This window comes from Myiozetetes cayanensis, unplaced genomic scaffold (genome assembly GCF_022539395.1).
Source record: "Myiozetetes cayanensis isolate MyiCay16 unplaced genomic scaffold, myiCay2020 scf3, whole genome shotgun sequence".
Lineage (NCBI taxonomy): Eukaryota > Metazoa > Chordata > Aves > Passeriformes > Tyrannidae > Myiozetetes > Myiozetetes cayanensis.
Genome location: NW_026087521.1, coordinates 53,652,060 through 53,677,777, shown reverse-complemented (window position 1 = coordinate 53,677,777; position 25,718 = coordinate 53,652,060). Strand labels below are relative to the sequence as shown.

The 25,718-nt window shown below is 43.0% G+C and overlaps 2 protein-coding genes across 5 annotated transcripts in view; one reads left to right on the top strand and one right to left on the bottom strand.

Moving 5' to 3' along the window:
• The first annotated feature begins 4,249 nt into the window (after positions 1-4,249).
• FBXO7 (F-box protein 7) lies at positions 4,250-14,469 on the top strand. Its single transcript, XM_050323710.1, has 9 exons — positions 4,250-4,522; positions 5,922-6,234; positions 7,203-7,430; positions 8,782-8,923; positions 10,044-10,127; positions 11,147-11,239; positions 12,509-12,685; positions 13,331-13,368; positions 13,725-14,469. Exons 1-9 carry the CDS (start codon positions 4,401-4,403, stop codon positions 14,127-14,129), a joined length of 1,602 nt encoding a protein of 533 aa, XP_050179667.1. The 5' UTR covers positions 4,250-4,400; the 3' UTR covers positions 14,130-14,469.
• Positions 14,470-14,538: 69 nt separating this feature from the next.
• SYN3 (synapsin III) overlaps positions 14,539-25,718 on the bottom strand; it is a 196,793-nt gene continuing 185,613 nt past the window's right edge. For all 4 annotated transcript variants that reach the window (XM_050323705.1, XM_050323704.1, XM_050323707.1 and 1 more), the window contains 3 exons: positions 23,346-23,430; positions 21,607-21,904; positions 14,539-20,221 (listed from right to left, as the gene is read on the bottom strand). In XM_050323705.1, coding sequence (XP_050179662.1) covers positions 20,089-20,221; positions 21,607-21,904; positions 23,346-23,430 — 516 coding nt within the window. In that variant the 3' untranslated portion in view covers positions 14,539-20,088. The remainder of the gene's footprint in view (positions 20,222-21,606; positions 21,905-23,345; positions 23,431-25,718) is intronic.

Below are 25,718 nucleotides of genomic sequence, written 5' to 3'. Positions count from 1 at the left end.
TGCAGCAGGCATTATTTGTCTGGAATCTGAATTGCCCAGATTCAGACCCGAGTCCATCATTTGCATAGTTATGTTCTAAACTCCCTTCTCTCCCAGTCGTTTGGCTCACTCTTAGAGTCTTGTCCAACCATTCTGTTACTTTCATGGAGCTGACAATAGCATGAGGAACTCTCTCAGCCTCGGCAGCCACCACCCTGGTTTCACACAAATTGCAGTCCTTTGAGATTCCTAGAAGGTGGATGCAGTAACCTCCTTAGGAAAAACCTGAGCTGCTTTTTACTACCCAGAGAAATGTGATTTTGGTCTGCTAGTGCAGAGATATCAAACTCTGATCTTGGAGTGCACACAACTCCAGCAATTCAATACTGTAAATATGTAAATCTAAGAAAATGCAGTTGTAGCTAAAAAGATCTGAAGCAATCTGGCGAACTCCAGAAAACCCACTGAAAGGTCCTTTGCTCCCTGTGATCAAGATTTGAATCAAAAACAGAGCAGTTAAGAGCTACATGAGCAAACTCCAGACGCTGCTTAAGGGTCATCTGTATTCAACCAAGCTGAGATGGTGTAAAGCAGAGTTCCTCTAAATGTATTGGCTATAGGGCATCAACACAAGGGGCTTTAAAATACCTTTTAGGAGCAAAGCTGACCACTAGCAAGCTGCAAGAAGTTAGGAGGTTCTCTCCACTAGCTTTGATTTGACCCTCCTCCTCCACTGGCACCCTTAAAATGCCACTTCAGACTTTCACAGATCTCCTGATGATACTCCAGCCTTCATACCCTTCTTCTCATTCCCCCCTCTTTCACAGGTTTAACATATACACACATACATATTTACTTATATGTATTATACAATACATGCTTTGTAGTGGCAAATACATAAAGAAAATAATGGAAAAGGTCCACAGCTTTATTACCACATTCATCTTTCAGGAAAAAAAAGATTTCCATGATGTATATAACTGAACCAGAGAGACCTTTACTCTTTTTAGTTCTCCTCTGCCACAGGACTAGGTCAACAAGACTACAGCTTTAAGTTTCAGTGTTCTCAAGAGAATCCACTAGGGCTATCAGTAGGATTTTACTGCTTTGGTGGAACGGGTTCTATTGCTTGTGTTTCACACTGACCATGTAGGAAAGAAAAATTCTCAATAAAATACTTTGAGTAGAGAAAACACAATGTCTTTAACAACCATTCTAAGCTACTGACGAAGAGCTTTCTTTTGTCACGATACTGTGTATTATCTTAAGGAATTACTTAAAAATCATTCACAAATTCTGATAAGAGTGAACTATGCTGAAAGTCAAAATTCTTCTCTACACAACCATTTTTTCAAAGTTTTAAGCACACAGGTTTCCTGTACTATTTTGCATGTGCCCTTCTCAGCCTGAGGGCAATGTCATATATGGCCATTGAAAGTCTTCTGTCTGTTGACTGAGACAAAATGAAAATGGTGGAGAAAAACTGTAACTCATCAAATAATAGCCCTTTCTTCTAGAATGATGTGTGAGGGAAAAAAATAATGATGGCATTGAGTCATTTGAAATTTTCCAGACTTGAAAGCTGAGGAAAACGTTTTAGCCTTTTGTCTTAATTGTCTCCTAGGTTTTCCTGTTTAAGAGTGCTGTGTGCAAAACATGTCTAAACCTTACATTATGGCATGACTCATAAAATTCAAAGGAAAAATTCACAGAATGGCAGCTGAAATGCTCACTTGTAACTCGTGTAGTGGTTACCTAACAATGACTGTAGTCAGCCACTGAGAAACGGAACCATTTTATGCCACACAATCACTTGAGCTTGTGCAAGTTACTGAAACGGTGGTTCTGCTGGCAGCATCACAACTGTAGCCAGGGACATTTCCCGAAGAGGGGAAGCCTCCTCCACCCTTCCAAAAGAGCATAGACTAAAATGCCCTGGAGCCAGTGGGATAACAGGAGGTGACTGGGACAGGGATAACTCTGAAGAATGAAACACAGCAGAACATTTATGGCCAATGGAAAGTGGTTGAGGCAGGAGCATGACTCACTTTGGATTCAACCCTCTTCAAGAGAGGGCAAAGCAGCGTTTCTGACAGGCATGATCCTTTCTACTCTTCTTGACAATTTCATTCTCATCCCCCTCTGCTCCATCAACCCCCTTTTCTGGATTTATCCAGGATGTGACCCCATTTGATGACAACTGACGAAGCACTCCTCCAAAAATGGGGGTGGCAAAGGGTGCAGGTTCTCAGGAAATTACTTGTTTTAATGTTTGGTACTGAGGGCCTGATAAGTTACACCGAGCTGATTGCAATGAGCATCAGCTCTTCCATTGCTCAGTGAGTGGTGTTCCACCTCAGTAGACTCCTTGCCTTTCCTTTCATCACCTTTCCACTGAGGAATTTATTGACATGTTGAAAAAAAGATGATGGCTGCCCTTCAGAATCATAGAATCAGCCAGGTTGGAAAGGACCTCTGAGATCCTCAAGTCCAACCCTTGATCCACTACCACCGCAGTTAATAGACTATGGCACTAAGTGCCACATCCAGTCTCTTCTTAAATTCTTCAGGGATGGAGAATCCACCACTTCCCTGGGCAGCCCATTCCAATGCCATTCTTTAGTTTGAGATGTATCTGACAGTGAACTCTAAAATGAAAATTTAGCAACCACATTTTCCTGGGTTGGATGATCGCATTCAGACGGCGTAAAGGAGATTTCACCTGTAGCCTAAAAAAGAATTTTTGATGTTTCAGTGTCCTTTTTCTCACTGGCTCCCTAAGTGCTGAAAGGACACAGGTAGGGTTAAGCAATGTGAACAGGGCCCTAATAAGCAGTTGTATTTTGTGATAGTTGTGCAACCTAGGTCTTTGGGTTTCTCTTATTATTTTAGTATAGTACTTCTAGAAAGTATCCAGATTTCCTGCACCTCAGATTTCTTGTATTATTCTTTGTATGGAGACATGTAAGTAAATTTTATCATTAGAAAGAAAGCCAAGATGATCTGAGAATATGCATTTTTCCAAGTAACCTCTGAATTCGCTGCTTTTTGAAATTCAGCGTGAATTTAAGTGAAAACTTATATTATACCTTTTACATTATTCCACCAATCAACACAAGACTTAGTAGTAAGTACTAGTACTACTACTAGTACTCCAGTAGTAGAGTGTTTATTTCCAGATAGAGCTGAGAGTACTTTTCGTAGAGATGCAAGATGCATGGAGGGGCTTTTTTCCCAAGTTTGACAGGTGACCTAAAGCCAGTAAACTTTCTGTTTGTACCACTTAATACCTCTGGTGAGATTTTGTGACCAAAGCTGTTGTAGCACCCCTTCTGAGATAACAATTCAGTAGTCTGGTCTAGAAAAGTCAGGTTCCCTTAAAAGACTAAACACTCTCGGGGAGCATCCTCCTTCAGCCCTTCCCCTTGTGCAGTTCCACGAGCCTCACCAATGGCTTGACACGCAGCCAGTCCAGGTTTTCACTGGCCTTTTTGGCTTCAGAACAATTTAGAAAGGATATTGAGGTGCTGGAGCACATCCAAAGGGCAACGAGGTTGGTGATGGGACTGGAAGGCAAGTCCCATGAGGAGCAGCTGCGGGAGCTGGGGCTGTTTAGCCTGGAGAGGAGGAGGCTCAGGGGAGACCTCATCACTCTCTACAACTACCTGAGGGGAGGTTGTTGCCAGGTGGGGGTTGGTCTCTTCTCCCAGGCAATTAGCAGTAGGACAAGAGGGCACTGGCTTAAGCTGTGCCAGGGGAGGTTTAGGTTGGATATTAGGAAGAAGTTCTACTCAGAAAGAGTGACTGGACATTGGAATGGGCTGCCTAGGGAGGTGGTGGAGCCACTGTCCATGGAGGTGTTTAAGAAGAGACTGGACATGGCACTTAATACCATGGTCTAGCACACAAGGTGGTGGTCAGGGGTTTCCAACCTAGTTGATTCTGTAACACCACCTGACCCGGTGTTACACTGAGGAGGACGAGGGCAGCCGGGGCGCAGGGACCACTCCCAGCAGAGGCTCATCCCCCCGCCGGGCAGGGGCGGAGCCGGACGGAGCCGTACGGAGCGGTGCCGAGGGGCAGCGCCGGGACTGCACCGGCAGCGATGGCGGCTCCGCCCACACCGCCTGAGGGGGCGCGCGCGCAGCCGAACGCCCAACCGTCGATCGCGGCCGGGCGGGGCCGCCGCCGCCGCGCAGGTCAGAGCGCGGCACGCCGAGGTAGCGATCGGGGGCGGGGCCGGGGCCGGGCTGAGGCGGCGCCGCGACAACCAAAACAACGGCGCGGCCCGGCCCGGCAGCCCTTGCGCCCGCGCCCCGCCGCCACCACTGCCGCCACTGCCGCCGCCGCTCGGCGGGGCCCGCTCGGGGCGCGAGGGGGGAGCGGAGCCCCCCCCATCCCCCGGTGGTGCGGCCGCCGCGATGAAGCTCCGCGTGCGGCTGCAGAAGCGAACGGCGGCCCTGGAGCTGCCGGGGGCGGGGCCAACGCTGGGGGAGCTGCGCGCGCAGCTGCGCGCTGCCCTGCTGCCCGCCTGGGGGTACAGGTACCGTGCGGGCCAAACCATTGGGGGGGCTGGGGGGGGGCGGCGGGGCCGTACCACGCGGGGCGGGGGGCGAGGGTATGTCTGCCCCTGATGCCCCCCGGGCGCAGTGCTGCCCCCTGCCGGGCGGGCGCGGCCGTGCCGGGGAGCGCGTCCCGGGGGATCAAAGCCTTCCCGGTCCGAGGGATGAAAGCCTTGCCGGTTCGAGGGATTAAAGCCTTCCCAGTCTGAGGGATCAAAGCCTTCCCGGTCTGAGGGATTTTCTCCGCGCACGGGGACGGGCTGCCCCGGCTCCGGCAGCGCCTGGGACGCGTGCTGCTTCGCGGCGGGTCGCTGCGGAACGGGAGAGCAAAACTTCGGGGGTGCTCGGCTGCGAAATGCCGATCCACGGCTGAGTCAGAGCTGACTCGGATTCGTGCGTGGCCCTTATGTTACACAGGGGGTGCAGGGTGTCAGTGTTACAGTTCCCTCAGGCTTGCTGGAGAGGCCCTGGGTTTTAATTTCCTAAACGTTCTGTGTGTGAAGAACTCACGGCGTCTTCTGTAGGAAAGTGAAGTCTGCAGAACCAATTTAAGAATCGCCTACAAAAGGTTTTTTTTCTGGCGGTGGCTGAAGGGTTTGTACCGCAAACCTCTAATTAGGTCCGATGTACTGGTGTTTCACTGGTGATTCACGTGTGTCGTGGGCAGGAGGAATCTGAAGTTGCTGCTTGTCTTGCTACAGTGGGTGTGTGTTTTATAGCTGAAGCTGCTTCCCTGCTAACCAGTTTCGTTTCTATTTTTTTTTTCATACGTGTGTGCCCTGAAGCATCTTTTCTTATTACCCTAATTTGTGACTACCATCCTGTAGTTCAGCTGCTGATCTTTGAAAGTAATGTTTTGCTTCATGAGGAAGCAAGATGGTGGAGTCTTCAATGCTATTTATTTTTGAATAATCTCAGCCACTAGTTCATTTAAATCTTGTTTCACTGGGTGTAATATCTTCGAATTTGAAGGGCACTTGTTTGCTTTTGTTTGTAACTTTTTAATGAGAAATTTCTGTAAATGAAGTTTTATCTACCAAGCAGCTTTGGCCACTTAAAATGTACCTGGAGAGAAACATGGGGGAAATAATTTCACACGTGTTTTTCATCCTCACTCCTTCTCTAATATATAGCTCATTATTAATGGATTAAACCCCATGGCATGGTACTGTTGTAATACGGAATATGCATTTCTAATTATAGAATCATGGAGTCATTAAGGTTGGAAAAGACCTCCAGGAGCACCAAGTCCAACCTTTGTCTGATCACCACCATGTCAACTGAACCACAGCACTAAGTGGCACATCCAGTCATATACCTCTGTGTGCAGCCAACAGTGTTTCCTTACTTTTTTTTTTTTTAAATTTATTTATTTTTCAGTTCTGATACCAAGTTTGCAATAACACTGAACAGAAAAGATGCTCTCACAGAGGATCAGAAGACCTTAGCTTCGTACGGGATTGTTTCTGGTGATTTGATATGCTTGCTACTAGAAGAAGCAGATGGACAACCCAGCCTACCTCCTCCTCCTTCAACTCCTACTCCTCCTCCTCCTCCCCCACTTCAGAATGGTCGTGAACCGTCCACCTTGACCCCCAGCAACAGTGAGGCAAACAGTCCAAAAGAAGATGGGCAGAATGAGCAATCTGACAACCAGAAAGCTCAGCTGGAAGTTCAAAAGAGTGATGAGAGGGTAAGTAGGTGAGAATTGTCCTGTACAGCACAAAGCAATAAAGAAGGTATGTTTTTGTGTCAGTTGCTGTACTCTATAGGAGAGAGTCTCTTCAGAATATTTGGCACTTAATACCTGTCTGATGTATATCCAGTTATTTGAATGGAAATTTGTCTCTCTTCATTGTATATTACCTGTGGCACAGAAGTTTATTTAGAGGTCCGAAAGTGTTTCAGGTCTGACGTTTTTACAGGAGTGAATGTTTTTGCTGGAACATGCACTTTTTCTAAGGAAATTAGAATTGTGTTTCTTGCCTGCCTCAGTGGTGTCTTCTTGAGGAAACTGATTCTAGGTACTGAGCAGATGTAACAGCCACTGCCTGTTGGAATCAGGCTCTTTTTCTTTTCCGCTTTCATGACCCTTCCCTTTCTACTTTTTTATTTTTGTAATGTGTCTGTGTAGTTTTGTCAGTTAACTTAATAACATGGTGTGATTTTTGTAGAAGAAAGGAAGCTACAATAAAGCCACACTCCTCCTCAAGTGACAGCAGATGCACTCCATGGACTTTTTTTGCCTGCTGTTTAGGCCTGTTGTGCTTGTTGGCAGTCCCAGTTACCATTTTGGTTACTTGCCATGCTGTTGGCTAAGTTAAAATTAACGATGATACTACAGTGATTAAATTATTCCTGTACATATTGCAAAATTCAGATACTGAAGGCTTAATATAGTAGTATCATGTTGTCTTCGATTTGTATATGAAATAAAATGACAGACCCTTTAATGAAGGTCTGGTATTATAAAGATTAAAAAAATACAGAGGCTGTCTATATAATCCCAGTCTCCATCTGGAACACTGGAAGATGGAGTGTAATGAATCTTCTTGTATGTACAACTTGTATGGGAAATTATGGGAAATGGAATAAGCAAAATGTTGATGTATATAGAGGTGTAATTTTCTGAACAAAGTTATGTTTTGCTTTCTCCTGAAGGCAGGATCCAGCCTAGAATTTCCTTCTGGATTAGTCCCAGAAGATGTTGACCTGGAAGAAGGTACAGGCTCCTATCCCTCGGAACCCATGCTGTGCAGTGAAGCTGCTGATGGTGAAATACCCCATTCCTTGGAGATGCTCTACCTTTCTGCTGAGTGTACCAGTGCCACTGATGCCTTGATAGTTCTGGTTCATCTGCTCATGATGGAGACAGGCTATGTACCTCAGGTAGGTAGGTGCATAAGCAAACAGAAATTTCTTGGTCAGTGTGAGAAAGCTTTGGAATATCATGGGAGTGTGTAATGCAAGATCCGTCTGAGGACCTGCTTCTGCATTGTATGTGTCAGTTGGCAGCAGGGGCTGCTGAAGTTCCAGCTTCTCTAATTTCCCTGACTAGTAATTCTTCGGGCTAAAGACTAGAGCAGCTTTTAGGTGCAAGAGAGGAGGCCTGTCCCTGTGTTTCTTTTGGTCCTCAGCCTCCCTGGGACCCAGCTGATAAGCTTCTGTTTCTGCTTTATGCTCTTGAGCATTTGTAGATGTGCTTAAATTGTAGCACTTCTTCAAAGTACTGCCTTAAGTGTCAGTGTCATCTCAATGATAGCCCGCTAAGTGGTGCTTAGCAAGGCTTAGGTCTACCAAAATATTGTCTCCAATTCAATAGGAACTTGAGCTAAGTGTTAAGTTAGGCTTTGGTTCCACTAATCTGAAGAGATGTTGTACTTGAGCACCTGTGGCAGTACCTCTGTACAATGTATGAATTCACTTTTCCCCTTTACATTTGCATTATGTATTTACTGATAAGTGACCGAACATAAAGAAAAAGATTTGATGTGAGGAAAGGTGTTTAAATTCCCATCTTTTTTTCTTGCAGTGAGGCTAACTAAGCTCGTGTGTGTCTGGTTGACCATTACCAGTTTAATAAATCCGCTAAATTCCTTGCATCCCCATAACTTGAAATACTACCTGAAGAATAAGTTTGCCACTGGGAAGAAAGTTTGTTTATGTCAGTGAGCAGGCTTGGAAGTAGGGAAGATGATTAAGATGAAAGAAACTAACTTGTAGTTATGTCATATCCCCCCCTGGGATTTCATCTGAGCCTTTTCATACTGAAGTTGAAAGAAACTGTTAGTTGACTCAAGTTTTTGAAATAACTTCAAACTATGATTATTAAAACCCTGTCAAATATTGTAAGTTCACAGAAAACATCCAACAGCATGGGTTTTTTTGCAGCAAATTAACATACGTGCAGGAGCTATCAGAATGCTGGAATGGGTGACAGAATGAAGTATGTGTCTCAAAGAAATAGCTGTGACTGATCACTGAACAACCTTCCCTGTCAGGACAAAAAATTACTGAACTTCACCCCTTTTGGGGAAAATAGTGTATAGTCACACATATTCATAATCACTGTGTCATCGTGTGCATTAGGAATGAACTAAGAGTTGAATTGCAAACATCATTCTGCAATTTCCTAACTTTTCTAAACCTTTTTTTCTAAAACTTTTCCTAACCTTTTCTCACCCCTCAGCATTGGTACACTGCTAAAGTGTGACAGTGTGTTACTTCTTTGCATTTTTAGGGGACAGAAGCCAAGGCAGTCTCCATGCCAGAGAAGTGGAGGGGCAGTGGTGTTTATAAGCTACAGTACACACATCCCCTTTGTGAGGAAGGTTCTGCTGGCTTGACTTGTGTGCCTCTGGGAGATCTTGTTGCTATTAATGGTAAGTCAGTCAGATTTTTATCCTGGATGCACATTGCTAAGTATCACCATTGTTTAGCAAGAGAAAACTTAAATGCAATTTTGTGAGCTGTGTTCTGAGCTACACCTTTATTGCTTGGGTTGCTGAGGTGCAGGAGATGCCACTTCCAGATGCTGAATACTCATGGCATTTCTGGTCTGTTCTATTAACTGCTTCTCTCCCTCTAATTATAACAGATCAATCCTTAGGAGATTCAGCTGGTCTTTTCATGGCAATGTTTTAGAAATCTTTCTTGTCTCATTTCATAAGGACTTTGTCTGCTCTAGTACAGTATTGTTGTGTCTTGTCTTATGTTCTTTGCAAGACTTAAAACTTCCAGACTATGTATTCTTTAGCTCTGATGTATAATCTTTTCTGTAGTATGCTAATTGTGGTCTCAAAAATTGTATTTAGTTTAAGCCATTCAGTCCAGAAAAAGTACAGAAGTCTAATTTTTTGAAGCAACTTCCATATCACTTGATGGCTTCTATTGAGATTTGTCTTTTTTTCCTTTCTGTTCTTTATTTTATTTAGCATTTGAGTAATTCCACATTTTTTCAGAAACAATATTAAATTGGGACTTGGCTCTAATTTCAGGATATCTTTAATTAAATTTTTTATGTTTCTATGTAAAACTTGTAACTGATTTTGCCAATTTGTATTAGCACATATGTTTTCTCAGAACCTGTACATAATATGATCAGATGTTTTAACCAAGTTGGGTTAAGGTTAGATTTAGGACAGTGTTATAACTGCCATGCATAGAGTGTTCATAAAGTAAACTTGAGTTTTCTCTAATTAGCATTTCTTTAACGATTTGGTTATAATAATGGCTCTCTGTATACATCTTTTAGCTGTGTTACATCTCTTGTGATAGAATTGTTGAAGGTAGTGCTTAGTTGCTGCTTTGCTATTTTAAGTGCCTTTTTTTTAAAAAAAGTTTTTATTTGTCTACCTGCTTGCTAGTTGGGTACTTTCCTTGTGGGATCTGGTAAGGGAGGAAAGTAAAATACCTCCAAAGAGTAAAGCAGTAATGAAGCGGTCTTTGTCATCTCTCAGCATGTCTTAAGTTTTGAAGTGTCTTTTTTTCTTATATTTGCAGCAACATTAAAAATCAACAATGAGATTAAAAGCGTTAAGAGAATCCAGCTATTGCCAGCATCCTTTGTTTGCTTTCAGGACCCAGGTATGATTGAACTATGATACTCATACTAAACTGGAAAGTAAAAGAGTGGTACAGTGGGTAAAGATATGCTTTAGTAGAGCACCAAATAGGTACAGAAGAGCAAAAAAGGATAAAAATGTTTTTATACCATTTAGGTTAGTCATAACTTTGTGGTAAAAGGAATCCAGATTGTAGCCATTTACTCAAGTTTTGTTAAAACAAATTGTATTTCTTGGATTAACAGTGTAAGGAAAGAACCTTGCAAGGTCCAGTTTATCCTTTGGCCCCTGTGCCTGTTATTTATGAGGTCCTAAGCATATGTGTGGATCTCTGGGACAGCAATGCTGGAAAATACCCCCTTTCTGCCTGGCAGCTCAGGACTTCAGAGGCTGGTGGTACCTACATTCGTGTTGTGGCACTGTAATTGTTAAGTTCTTTTTGTCAGAAAACGTGCTGACCACATAGGTTTCTTCAGAGTGCCAAAATTAGGGGGAAAACTAAGTCAAATAAACAGGGAGGGGCAGATTGATGTGGATCCTTGTGAGCACAGACCTGACTAGCCTTTTGTTCTCTGAAGTAGATGAGCTGTTTTACTGGCAGTTGAGGCTGACTCAGTGTCCTACACTATGTTCTGGGTAGTCCCAGTCACTGGTGTGTAAGTCTAATCGAAAGGATTTAGAAGAACTGAGTGCTGAAATGTGTCCAGTATAACAGCAGAGCCTTCTGGCTTGTCTTTCTTCAGAGAACAGAATGGATAACCACTTCTGTCAGAAAAATGTCAGAAAAATGACTATTTCAGGCATTTAGAACACGTTACACAAGTGCTTTTAAGGCCAAAGGGAAAGCTGAGCCTGACCGTTGAAATGGTCTCTAGTTTGTCAGTGGTGGTTTGCAGGATGGTTACACTGTAGCTGCAGAGCTGCTCCCATCCAGATCACAAGCAGATTAGAGTTCTGTTTACAAGACAGCTGTAACTCTTATATAAAATTTCTGCCTTATAAACTTTTGAAGTTAAGCTTTTTACCTCTCTTCTTTGATAGAGAAGGTTGCAGGTGTTTACAAAGACCTTCAGAAGTTATCCCGTCTCTTTAAAGACCAGCTGGTTTACTCTCTCCTGGCTGCTGCCCGACAAGGTGAGAGAAAATACTTACATTAGAGATGATACTTAATTTTTGAGGATGGAAGGGAGAGGGTCTATCAAAAGCCTTGATGGAAAAGTGTTAGAAACAGCTGCTCAGTGATGAATATATAAAGAGTAAGCATAAAGTAATGTATATGTTCTAAAGAAATTATCGTGATCTTTGTTACTGAGAAAATATTAATATAATTCTTGTTTTAATTTTTGATTGCCCTACCCTCAGTTCAGAGACTGAAATGGAGTGGCTGTTTTTCACGCTTAATGATGAGAAAATCATACCACAATAATTTTGTAGCAGTAGCTCTATAGTTTTGATCTATTTCTTTGTCAATAATAATAATAATAATAATGGCCAGTCTTCGCAAGCGAAGATCCGGGGAAGGTCTTTCCACCTTCCAGCCTGCGCATTGGATTTTTTAGGTGAGACACAGTGTGCGCGGAACTGAGCCCACCCTTTAATCCTAAGGTTCATCTGCCGGGGCCAAGCGAGCTTGGACGGTGGCAGCGAGGTCCTTAGGACGTAGGTGGATTGCCTTTAAGGGCTAACGAGCCCCACCTGCCCGGGAGTGGCCCTGACTGGGAATCGAACTCGGGTCTCCGCGGTGATAGCGCCGCGCCTTTACCACTAGACCACCAGGGGCTCCATTTCTTTGTCAAAACAGAAAAATTTATATAGTATCATATTTGGAAGTCTAAACTTAGTAATGATCTTGTCAGTAACTGGTCATTGAGGGCTTGGAAAGGATGGTGGGAAGTAACCTGTGCTGGTGTTTGTGAGGCAGTAGGAAGCCAGGCTGTCTCTGCATAGTTACTGCTGTAAAAGGTCTCAGCTTTGTATTCTGAAGACCATTCAATGGAATTGCCTGTAGACTTTAGTGCAGGAAGGTTTTATGTGAAACATGTGCTCTGTATTTAATGTGTATTTCGCAGACTCATGAAATTGGGCAGGTCTTTTTTTCTTTACCTATTCCTTTGTTCTGTAGCCTATAAACATAGCGTTGTATGTTTGTAGTGTTTCTTAGGCATAGTGGTCAGTATAAAGTGCCATTTACCCTATTTCGTGCACTCTGTAGGTGTACTTAGGGTTGCAGGAGATCAGTTCTGCATGAAGTCACCTCACAGTAGTTGCTGAGAAAACTGGTGTAACTTGGGTATGAAGGGGAGAGGATTTAAGGGAAAGATTACAATGTTTTCTTTCTTTCAGGGCCTTTAGAGATAAACCCCACATCACTTAAGTAATGCTTCTGTTTTCTTCACTGTGTAGCTCTGAACTTGCCAGATGTGTTTGGGTTAGTGGTCCTTCCTCTTGAGCTCAAGCTTCGGATTTTCAGACTTCTGGATGTCCGTTCACTCATCTCTCTCTCTGCTGTTTGCCGTGATCTTTACACAGCTTCAAATGACCAGCTTCTGTGGAGGTTTATGTATCTGCGGGATTTCCGAGGTAATGTCGAGGCACATCTTTCTCTGATTACTTCTCATGTTAACAGAGGGATTAGGTGTGGCAGATTTTGATAAGAGGCAATCAGTAATGATATTTAAACACTCTTGAGTAAACGCAGTACAGTTGGCCAGCTGTAATTCACTGGATGCAGTTTGAAGCCAGGAAAATTGCTGACAATCTTCTGAGGCATTACTGGTGGACCGTGTGGTTCTTCCCATTGCATGGTGCAGGCCTTCCTTGTTTTTATCTGTTTCCTTTGCTACCTTGGTGTATTGGCTATTGCAGATATTAAGAGGTGGAGGGAGGATATATTCCTGCTACAGTTTCTCACACAGGATTGAAGAAACAAAGGTAGTCAAGAGAAGTGCTGTCAGAAGGCAAAGGTGGGGACAGTATTTCTGGGATTTCTCTATTTGCTCAGTAACGTTTGGAGATAATGCTTTACACAGAATGAGTGTGCAAGTAGATTGCCTATTAAATGGTCTTGGAGCTTTGTATTTTTTAAGATGCATTATCTTTACGAAAAGATGTATTGACCAAAAAGTGTTTTTCCTGTCTTGATTATCCTGCAACTTCTGATGAACTCTGAGCACCTGTGGCACAAATGCTACTTGCTTTTCTTAATTTTTTTGCTTCTCTTTTTAGATCCCATTGTAAGGTCTCGTGATACAGACTGGAAAGAAGTAGGTGGCTTTTTTATATAATCTCTCTGAGATGAGTCTAATTTGAAAATTAACCATAGACTTCGGGAGGCAGTAACTTTGAGTTAAATTTTAGTTTAAAAGTACGGTGTTCTGTGTATGCATGTTGGTCAGAGTAGGGGAAAGCAGCATCAACGAGTTACATGGTGTGTGCCTGAATTGTGGGTTAGAGATCTTCCAAAGATGCTGTGTGTGGTCTTTGGCAAGCAGGAGAGTTGCTGCTCTGGGTTTTCAGACTGGTGAGGAGCACTTTTTTGAGAAGTGCCATAAAACTGAATGCAGCTGCTGAAGCTGGAACACTTACAGAGCTTTAAATTGCCTTCTTTTTCTGTCTGCAGCTATACAAGAAAAAGTTGAAACAGAAGAAGGAGGCCCTGAGATGGAGGCACATGATGTTTCTGCCCCCTATACCTCATCCAATCCCCTTTCATCCCAACCCATTCTATCCTAATCCCTTTCCTCCCAACCCCTTCCCATCAAACCCAATCTATCCCCCAATGATCATTGGTGGAGAATATGATGAGAGACCAACACTTCCGTATGTTGGAGACCCAATTAACTCACTCATTCCCGGCCAGGGAGAAGCACCAGGGCAGTTTCCTCCATTCAGACCACACTTTGACCCCATTGGTTCCTTGCCTGGAGCAAACCCTACGCTTCCAGGACGAGCTGGTCCCAGTGACAGGTTTCCACCCAGACCCAGCCGGGGCCGCCCCATGGACATTCGCCGTGCGTTCATTTGATTGCGGCTTTTTCCTGCAGTGAGTTTTCTAGTCGCTGAGCTTGCTTCCTAACTGCAGGAGATTGCAAATCCCAGGCACTAACACCTGCCTTCTCTTCAGATTGTGTCAAGAACGCGTGTGCATGGTAGTGTTCCGGCCACAAAGGCTGGGTTTGTTTTGTGCTCTGGTAGTGCTGTACCACCTGGCACTCAGGTCTGTTTCACAAAGAGCTACGACTTAGAGCAGTTTGTTCTCCCTCCCCTCCTCCTTGCCCTTAGTCGTCTGTGAAGTGCTACTTACAGACCAGAAGGATACCGGCCAAATACTTGCTGCATCAGATAAAGAGCACTTTAAATACAAACCGTACACTTGTCTGTCTTATTTGAAGTGTTTTACTAAATTGCCAGGAGAAATGATGTTGTTTAAAATCTACTGGGTTAATTAATAATCTTTATTAACAAAAAAGTTACCGTGTACCACATAAAACAGGATGCTACCACTGTCATGGTAGATGTGTGTTCATGGAAATTTTTGAATATGTTGTTTCCCTTTTCCTGTAATGTTTTATTAGGTAAAAAGCATTTTTGTATTGTTACTTTTAATGCACAAAGAATACAGGGAAGGAATTTTCTTCACAATGGAAATATTAGAACACAAATTAATTCAGTTTACAAACAACTGAGTAAAGTCATGCTACAGTGCAACTCAGAAGTCTAAACAGAAGCAGAGCAACTTTACAAAGAATCAGCAGCAAAACTTTTATCTTTCTCCATGACTTTACAAATAAGGATCTGTAGTACATGGCTGCATTTACTGTGTGTGAACTAAAAGTGGTGCAGAAATGCATCTTTTCTCCCTATCTGACTTAAGGAATTAAATAGGCTGACCTGGTTGCAGTAGAAATGGGGTCACAACAACATAAGAAGCAGAATTCTCACTTCAGTAAATTCCATTTAATTCCATTACTTAAGTATCAGATTATATCTTGCCAAAAAGAAATGTGTTGTAGCATGTTATGAGCACCTTTCCAGTATTGTCTTATTAACAAATGAGCAACTAACAAGACCACTGCTGAAGTCTCCTGATGAGATCTGCAGGCTGTCGCTGGAGCTCAATTAAAGGAAGACCAGAATGACTAAACTTTGCTAGAACTTCTAATTCCTTACATATTTTTTAAGAGGATTGATCTCAGTGTTTCTATAAATGTAAATGGTACTGATGACTGTTGTGACAACTGATAACTATTTTCTAAAACCTTTTTGAAATTCCAACAGTGGAAATGGAATGGCATTTCCTGTTAAATACAAGCTATTTAATCAGTAATACTTGTGTGCTTTTTCAGGTGATATTTCAGTGATTCATCTTCTTGTTTTGTATAAAATCAGCTGACTTCAGTAGGGTCAGGAAGTTTTGCCTAGTAAAATATAATACTTTATTTTGTTGTCAAAAGTTGTATTGCTTCTTTCTTCTCTTTCTACTTCACAGCAATGGTTTCCCTTCAATACCAAGATTATCCTTTACTTTTAACATTTACCTGCAGTGGTTGAATTGTCTTGTTCCAAAAGAATTTTCACAAGTGAAATTTATAGTTAGACCTCTGTAAAGAAGCTTATAGTGCTTCTTTATATTCCTCTGACTATAAAAAGGAAAAGGGAAATCTACACTGCACTGGTCTTGCCCCATCTTGTCCTTGTGAGGAGTGCTTCAGCAATGAATACATAATATTCAGATAAGGTTATACAAATTATTTTATCAGATAAAGCTGTAACTTACCCTTTTTGTTTTCGGGTTTTTTTTTTTCAAGTTATTTCTGGGAACAATGATTTCCATGCACGTGAGATAAGTCAGTTTTGTGGTGCCAGTGGTACTCGCGCGCCCAGTGCCTTGATGACAGTCATGGGGCTTACCCTGCTGGCAGGCTGTGTCCCTCTCTGGAATTGGGCTCTGTCTGCCATGATGACAGTCATGAAGTTATACTTCTGCCAGGCTGATGCCAGAGGTTCAGTTCATCCTGGATTTTGTCATTTGAATGTGTTTTTTTGAAGAGATGAGCTCAGCCTTTTTACACATACACCACTAAGGGACCTGAAGATGTTCCTCCCCCTTTTTGTTGTCCTTCACAGTGTAGTAAAGGTATTGTGAGCCAAACGTAAAGGAACCCGACTTACCCGGAACTGTCAAGTTCCTTGAAGAGGAGTTCCTGTTATTCATAAAACAGGATATGAAATATAAAGTGAATATCTTGGGACCAACAGTATAAAATTAGAAGACAAAACAGAGGAAATACTTTAAAACTAGCTGCTTGCTTTGTTTATTTGCCAGCTCCCAAGTCAAGTGTATGATTCCTGTTGCAAACTTTTAAAAAGAGAAATCACAAAAGATGAAATGCCTGAAGATGGGCATTTCTTACCTGTACTGTTCGTCAGTACCCAGCACTGTTAACATTGCTGCTAACAGTCACTTGGAAATAAGGAACTATTATCCTTGGCTATTCTATTTATTGTTTTATCTTACTCATGAAACTTAGAACCAACCAGATGTGGAGCAGTTGAGCCATACACAGGGTGTAAAGTCTTATGCACCTGCTTGTGGTTAGTGGAAGACAGTCAAACTGCTGTTCTTCTGGACCTTAGCTTGCCTGGGAATGTAAATGACATTTCTCTTGAAATACCACACCTAGCTATGACACGACAATCAAGATGTTTCTCAGTTTGTATCTAAACAGCAAAATGTAAAATAGTTTTCCTGGTGGTGGATATGGGTGGGTGTCATAGCTGTGTCCCGGCTCCTTCTTGGGTTGGATCCAAACACACAAACCTACTCATGTTTCCTGGCTTCCATATGAAGAAAATGAAAGCAAGCAAGACAAAAGAAAGCTCTGACCAGGTGCTCACACAGTTTTCACAGCTGTGTGAGAAAGATCCCAAAGCATGCTGTGGGGCTTGTGTGCCCTGTGGTTTAAATGTAGCTTCTATTTACCAGTTTTTCTATTGCCTTCTTACTGCCCCTAACTCCAGCTGTTACATTTAGGTACCTAAATACCTCTTGGGTATACCTTACTTTTCCATCCATATAAATGGAGAATACCCCTTGTATTTCCTCTGTCTCGTTGTTGGAGTGTAGGGAGTTTGGAGTAGAAACCTGGTATCAAAGGTGAGAACCTGAGGTTAGGATGATGCATTTGTGAATCTCCTGCTAGCCACAAGATCATAGTTGTAGACTTGAGGTGTACTGTTGGGACATTCATAGGACACAACATAGATTTTCATCCTTTTAACTTAGGAAATCAGCTGACTGTTTTCATTAAAGCACTTCTGTGAATAAAAATGAAGATGCTTTTCAGGAACTATGGGAGTAAGTAAGATAAGCTGAGAGTGCCTATTGCTCGTACTTGTAACTAGGAGGAGGAGAGATGCAATTCTGTTTGCTCCTGGAAAGGTGACAGCTGGTAAGAGATTTGAGTCACTGCTGGGTATCAAGTCAGCAGTGCTATCCTGTTACTGTGGTGCATTGGAGGACAGCCCTACTGTGTTCAAATGTGGCATCAGAAATGATCCAGCTGTTGTGGTTTCAGTGATGAACTGGGGTCGATTTATGGGGCCGTGTCACACTAGTCGCTAGTTACTTTTTTTGTATATGTTGTGTTGGTAAGGGAGACATAAAGAGTTTCAGGGGATAGAGCAGTTGAGGATTCTGGCAGTAAACTTTTATTTCTGACTCTGCGTCTCTGGTGACTATTTAGTAGGGAAAGGCATAAACCATGCTGAGGGAAGTGTTACAGAAGGAAATCCTCTCCCACCAGCGTTGTATTACCTCTTCTCCATATAGTGGAGCCTGTTAATCTGCTATTCTTGCCAGTGGGACCATGCTTGCTCAAACCCATTTGTCACTCTTTTATTGCTCCTGGAGACTCCAAAACACCAGGGACTGGTTTTTTTTTTTTTTTCCTCAGACAATGACATATATTTATGATGCTACGTTGTAAACTGCTTAGCAAACCTTGAAGGACAACAGAGAGCTGGGGAAGAAAATAACAACAGAAACAAATCATCAGAGAGTAAGGTGGTCTTGTAATACTGGCACTTGAGTTATAAATCATTGATCCAGATGTGTCTCTTGAGAGACTTCCAACCTGGAAAAGCTATGCTGTTACTTGCCATTATATGTGCAAAGACCTGCTCAGGGGTAGGTCATACAAGGTCCAGATGACTGCATTGGATTTAGATGTTCATTACAGGTGCTATGCAGGAAGGATTTCCATGTTTGGCTTTATTCCCACCAGTGAATCATAAGATCCGAGATGGCAAATGCAGCTGTTGCTGTTGCTCTTTTGGGGATCTCCTGGTTTAAATGATAGCAAAGATCTGTGCCACTGGCTCAAATATTTTTCTAACTTAAAACTTACTGACCTCCCTGGGCATTCCTGAGTATCATCATGGTGAACTTGCTAAGGGAAGCACAAAGCCAAGTCTGACCTTGAAGCTGTATTTTGAGGAGGTGGGACAAGGACTGGTACCTGCATTAGCTATGTTATAACCAGAGCTCACAGAGTGCAAGGGGGTTCTCAGCTGGCAGAAATAGCTATAAATACATGGATTTACCCAGGGTGGGTTTTTGCAGTCATGAACATAGCTTGTGTAATTCCTCAGTTTTGTGATGTCCAAGTTCATGGGCACATCCACAGCTTCATTCAGTGTTGCAGGCTTAGAGAAAAAGCACACTGGCAAAGATCTGTCTGTGGGTTCTCTGGAAGAATAATTCTTAGGGGTGGTCAGGGAGAACTAATACTGATTGTATTAGTCCTACTTGTGGCAATCCCATACATGCCTTCCCATGGCTTGGTGTCTCTGGATGGAGCCAGCTCATTTTATTTGCAAAGTATAATTTTCCTCTTCTGTTGCAGGTTTGCCACCTTGCATTCATTTTGCAGTCACCCCAGCAAAGTCAGTGGGAGTTCAAGGAGGGAGACAGGATTTCACTCCATCTCTCTGTCCATTCAGTATTATGGAACACTCAGCACACAAGTATGTGCACTTCATCAGCTCTGCTATTAATTAAGCATGTTCCTGAGGGACATACTTAGCCAGATGTGACCAAGTCACCAAAGTGCTTGGAGTTTAGCTGGGTTTTGTCTGGAATTTGTGTGAACTGTGAATGTGAACTCTGATGTTTTCAGGGGCAGGGGAAGAAGTTGTTTTTTGTGTGGAAGACCCATTTCTCAGGTTATTTTTGAGCTAAGGCTACAAGGTTAGAACATGATGTTTTTCTCTCAGAACTTGGGAATAGTGTGCAGGGGACATAAATGCAAGTCATGAAACAGAGATGTCTTATCTGCTGTGAGCAGAGAGATCTGGAATAAACCAGGAGTCCATCTGGATGACCTGCTCATGTGATCTTTGGCGCTTACTGATGCCTGGTACCATATTTAACTTGAACGTAGTTTTGATCTGAGAAGTGACCTTTTATGAAGTTGGTATCACAAAGTTCCACAGTTCACTGTATTTCCATGCTCAAACATGCTCACTTTGTCAGTCAATGAATACTTACTTATTCTTGACTCTGCCTTTGCATATATGTTTCTGAAAGAAGCCCATGTTTTTTAGGTTGACCTTAACAAGAATTCAGTAATTGGAAGTTAGCAATTGTATTGACTATGTACAAATCAAAATAAAACCCAGTTTGCACTGTCATAACTGTGTTGACTCCACAGATGTTAGCAAGAGTAAAATTTGCTTTACAACTCAGTCATTTGAACAGATCTGATTATGCACAAAAAACAATGTAGTGACACTTATGCAGTCACTTTTCAGATAATTAGAATATTTTCTTTGTATTAAAACAACTGTAGTTTTCTAAATTCCCTTTACCCAGGTGGTAGTTGTAAGTTGTTGGGTTCCACTGAGTGTGTTCCAGGATGACATCAGGTATGCTATTATGTAGAGTGAGGGCTGACAAAAGCACAGATCCAGGTGCAGAACTGTTAATCGGAAAAGAGGCTAGCAAATGATTTCCTCAGATTGCGGATGGTCTCAGCTTTTGCTTCATCTTCGCTGGCATTTCCCCGCTGAGGTGATTCAGATATGCTGAAGGTGTTTGTCAGGGACTGCGATTTGCTGAAATGGAAAACAGAGTTCTGGCTCAGCAGGAGAAGGTGGTAATTCAAAGCTGGTTACTGAGGCTTTGTGTTCCATCACACAGACAAATTAAAGAATAAAAGGAGAGGTTAGCAAGGATAATATCCATGTGCTAAGACATCCAAGAATGGGGAGTTGGGAGAGGATGCGACATGGGCAAGTGGCTCAATCCAGACTGGTGAGAGTTGATGAAAACATCTGACTAAAAGTATGCAACTGCCATTTGGTGCGGCTGTTGTGAGGAACCATTAAGTAATTTCACTACTAATGCAGAAGAATGGATTCATACTGGGCGTCACAAGTCTCTCATAAGCTGTACCAGCTGAATGATGGCCCTGTCCTTTGAGCTGTGAGAGCACAAGAGGTTTATCAGGTTGGTAGCCATGTCACCTGCAATGTGTGCTGTTGCCTGCCCTCCCTGGCCTGTGTGCTCTGACTCTCAGCTCTATAATGCAGGTCTTTTGGCTGGCCACAATGCTCCTGCTGGGTATGTACCTGCTAGTGTTTAACTTCAGGACTTTGCTTTTAAAGTAAATCTCCCAATTTTCCCTGCTACCGCACTTAGGCACTGAGTGGTTTCTTCTGGTCAGGTATCCACCACAAGATCAGACTTGGAAAACTAAGTACCTGAAATATGTATAGTGTGGTGACTGCATCCTTAACACCAACATTTTGATCCTTAAGTACACTTCTTTTGGTTTGCCTTGCTAATGTAAACATCATCACTGAAAGCCTATTCCAGAATAGCACTCCTCTGATTCTTAGAAATTGTCTTCTCATTCCTAGCCTATATTTTTTGGCTGCTACCAAAGATCCACGATAATTCATCGGTGTGTGCTGCTCCAGTAGAGCACTTCAACATACAGTCACCATCTGGAGTTTCATATATAAGAGTAGGGTCACTTCCACTTCCCCTTACCCCCCCGACCCTTTTTGCTACCAACTGCAAAAAATTGCCCAGTAAAGAAGATGTGTGACTCCTGCATTCAGGGAATAGTGAAGGAATGATTCCTGTTGAGCTTTCTGTGCAATATTGTGTTGTTTACAGCCTGTAAGGAGTGTACACTCTACTGGGAAGGCAGTGGCTGTGTTGATATGGCCAGGGCAGAGCACATGATTAATAATGAGCACAAGAACAAGAGGAAGAATGTGAATTTTTAGCAATGATGTCAAATACAACTTGTTCTTCCTGACAATAGGTCAGTGGTGGCCTGTTATGCCCAGGGGTATTTATATATACCTCTGAAGTCACTCACAGTTATGCAGGCCTTTGTCCCTGGGGACTACTGCCTGACAACAGGTGATATGTTCTTCCTGTCAGCTCAGGCTATCTACAGATAGCAGCAGGTTATCAGAGCACTTACTTCAGGTGTGGGTGTGGGACAGCTTGCTGTTTGGATGTTTCCGTCGGGCTTGGCTGGCTTGGAGCCCGGCCTTGGGCAGGAGGTCTAGGCTGCTGTGGAGGGAATGTGCCTGCCTTGGGAGCCTGGACTGGAGAGGACCCAGTTGCTGATCGGACTTGCTGTGGAGATCCAGGTGACCTTTGCTGTTGAGGGGAAGTGGACAGAGGACTCTGGGGCTGCTGTCCTTGAGGAGAGAGCCGCTGCTGTGGAGGTGCGTTTGTTCTTGTAGGCTGAGATCCTTGTGGCTGGCGTGGGCCACCTGAAAGGGACATGTAGACATAAATGTGAGAAAGTGCATGCGATGGACAACAAGCATGAAACATCTACACAGAAGAACAGGTTTTGCTAAGGGGGAAGACTCTTCAGTTTAGTTTCATGGGGAAGAATGAGGAAAAAACTGTCTTATAGGCTTAAAATTGGTGTCATGCCCTCTTTTATAGAGTTGTCCCTTTCTCTACCTCCACTCTCCCTGAAGGGGAGAAGCCCCTCCACTCTCCCTTAAGGGAGTCACTTCGACCTGTTTTACCCTTCCATGTATCTGGTATTTCTTTTTCTCGGTAAACACATCTTGGAGAACCAACTGTGCCGGAAGTGAAAGCTGACACAGCTGGTTTGGGTCAGCAGTCCCTTCACGGACCCAGCAGTTTGATGTGAGATACTCCATCCTATCACTATCCATGCTGGAACTGTGTTCTGGGTGGCTTCAGCTGCACTGGTAGCAGACTCTCTGAAGAGGAAGTGGAAAACAATTGGATGTGACATGAGAAATTGCTGGACATGACAGACAACACTGTGAGAACCTGACAAAAGTTACAGATAGTGTTGTGAGGGCTGGCTGGGTTTCACAGGTGGTATGGGGAGTTATGTGAGAAAAAACTTCACAGAGATTTGAAAGGGAGTACTGGAGACAGACGGGGAGCAGTGTCCTGCAAAGCTCATATCAGTAATAGTATGTTATGCCAAGATTACATAGATGCATTTCACATCATAAATACTAGATTTTGAATGCAGCAAAACTGTGACCAATGAGGAAAAGATAATTAGAGGTGGGTGTTAATTTGGTAGGAGGTTAGAGTGGAGAAAGGAAGGGATAAAGGTGGCAAAAATGAGGGTCTAATCAGTTATGTGAATTGAGTGGTTGGTGTGGCCTGGGTATCCCTGCGGCAGCCCTGTGCTTCATCACCTCAGTGTAAATCAGGAGAATAACCCAAACCTGTTGTTCTGGCCAAGCTACAGAAGTCAAACCTGATACTGCTGTCAGGAGGAGCTGGGAGTATACTCTTGCTGACATGGGAACACCTGGACAGATGGACCAAGGATCCTGATATCCCCACACTGGTGTCTGTTCCAGCCCTGACAACACTCCCCATCACTTCTTAACACTTGTAGCCACTACAGCTTTGTGCAATCACAAATATACTCCATGCCCAGAATCCTGCTCTGGTGCCAGTGCAAGTGGCCTCATTTTGGTGAGCCAAGTCCTACCAAGAATATCAACTGGATCTGGTATCCAATATTCATCCCACTTTTAGAGCTGCTGTGAAATATGACAGTGTCTGCTTTAGCAGCACTCTGAATTTGCTGCCTGCTTGACAGCAAATTGGAAACTGAGTGAAACCTTTGTCCTGATAGCTTTTGTTCAGAAGGCTAACTTACAGGACTCACAGTCATCACTGTCATGGGAATCAAAGAACTTGTACCTTGGGGAGGAGGCCGTGGTTGTGACAGCTGTCCAAGTGGAGGTCCAGTCTGAGATTTCATTGACACTGGCTGAACTTGTGGAGGCTAGAGGAAAAAAAAGCCATTCCAGTTAATACAGAGTCCCTAAAGAGAAGCCCTGAGGTAATACAGGAACTGTAGAGTCATGAAGTGTTCCTTAAATACACACAGACACACATGCAGCATCTGGCTGGTAAAATCTCATGGGACTAAAATGGAGAGGTGAGTAATAAAGAACATAGAACTTGTTTGCTCACAGGGAATAACAATGAAGTTACAGTTTAGAATGTTTTTTAGGCAGTCAGGAATTACCAAATGTATCTGGCTGGAGGGGGTCTCTCAGTCCCATCTCCCATTTTGGACAGTCGCCAGCACCAGATGTTCCAAAGAAAGGAGGGATGAACCATGGAAATGTCTATGGAATAATCATCTCTTTACCCTAAGGGGTCTCCTCTTGATTGCTAATAAGCAAGGGCCAGCTTCAACCCTGAAACATGAAGCTTATTATCTGCTCTGCAAAATCTTTGCAACAGTTCCAGATATTTTGTTTTGATATTTATACCCAGGCCCTTTGAGTCTTGCTCAGCTCTCAGCCTCACTGTCTTTCCCATTTCTTGTCTCCATTGCTTTGTTCTGAGTTTTGAGACTAGTTCTCACAACCTGCCCCTGCTAGACCATTCATTATTTTGCAAACCTTCACTGCCCTCTTTCTCATTCACCTCCTTTCTAAAGCCAAGAGACTGAATCCCTTCAGTCCCTCCATGGGAATGTTTCCAAGCCCCTAATTGTTTTCATCACCAACTTCTCTTTCCCAGCTTTGTGATTCCTTCTGCAGATGCCAGAGGTGGGTCTGCTTACATTTTTCCAGATGAAGCAATATCTGGGTTGTCTGTATACATTGCTTGCTCGTTTCTCCTGCATCCTGATTTCCTGCTTTTCCCTTGTCAACACAAGCATTGGCTGAGCAATGGTTTTCATTAGCCTGTATGCGACAAAGTCTTTCTCGAGGGAATGCCTGGTGCCACTTGAAAGATCTGCAGATTGTTTATGCTCTGCCTCTCTCTACCCCCAGTTTAGCTTACCATTCAGTCTTCCATATGGAGTTTCATTTGCTGTTATTGTGCCTTAACATACATGGCTCTGTCAGATGTTCTTCACTGCCATTCCCGGTTCTGACTAGCGCAAATAGTTTGGTGCCATCTGCTCTTTCTTCTCTCTCACTGTTTAGTCTTTTTGACAGATATTTTAATAAACAGATTAAGCAACACAGAAAAGCTGCACAAAGGGCCAGTCCAAAGTTAACAAAAGTCTGAGTAATCCTATTGCACAAAACTGTTTATGAAAGCAGGGGAAGCTGGAGACAGATAGGCTGGTACATGCCGGATTATTTACATGGAGAGTATCGTGATAAAAGGGTCTTCAAGGCTCCTGGAAGGTCAGGAGAATGAGCTAAGTGATTCTGGAAATAGGAAGAAAGGTTTCATAGTTGGAAACATTGAAATTAGTTTCAACTGACTAACATAAATGTGATGAGGTTGCCAGCCCATCTTTTACACTATTTATCTAGGACTTGCAAATGGATGAGGGAGGAAAATCTGGGAATTTTCCATTCATGGCTTCTAGTCCTACATAGCGTGGGACACTATGTAGGTGTTGGTGGAAATTTATTATCTTAATACTGTGAGACATCGTAATGCTATGAGACATCATGATTAGACCAGCTGAAGAAAAGGACCTAAATCTCATATTCACCTCTACAGCCTTTCCCTATGGCCAGTCAAGGCACCTCAGAGATGAAAACAAAACAGGCTTTTGAGGCTCAAAGATGAAGGGGTGAGAACCAGCTCAAGGTCTTCTGCCTTTGGAAGAGAAATTGTGAGGCGAAAGGTTGGTGGTGGATCAGAGAGGCAAGGCAAGAACTGTAGCTGTAACCATGAAACCAAGTTTCAAGTTGTAGGCATGAAAACTAATTTGTCCTGGGCTCAACCAACCCATTTTTCAACATCCCTGAAGTATCCCCTCTGCTATCTGTTTGGAAGAATTAAAATCTCTCATATCTATGTCTTGGAGGTCAGCTTCTGCTCCACAATAAAACTTTGCCTTTTACCCCTCTCTGCTTTCTTTCTTTAATAGCTCTTGTCTATTACCTTGCCTAAGGCTTTTTTTTTTTTGACTAGCTACATTATTTTGACTAATTGCTTGTTATGAAAGAATTCTCAAAGAAATGAGAGGAAAAGAATCAAAAGGAAATCAATGGGACATTTTTTCTTTGTAAAAAACTAATGTAAATATGTGTAGGTATTAAGCTGTGGTTCTGTTGGTTTATTAGTCTTCTGTATTCCTCTTTAAATTCT

Excerpts from the sequence above, each read along its gene's own strand:
- FBXO7 (XM_050323710.1), top strand. The coding sequence starts at position 4,401 with ATGAAGCTCCGCGTGCGGCTGCAGAAGCGAACGGCGGCCCTGGAGCTG. Across the intron at positions 12,686-13,330 it reads GTATCTGCGGGATTTCCGAG|ATCCCATTGTAAGGTCTCGT; the intron begins GTAATGTCGAGG and ends TTCTCTTTTTAG. Across the intron at positions 13,369-13,724 it reads GTGATACAGACTGGAAAGAA|CTATACAAGAAAAAGTTGAA; the intron begins GTAGGTGGCTTT and ends TTCTGTCTGCAG.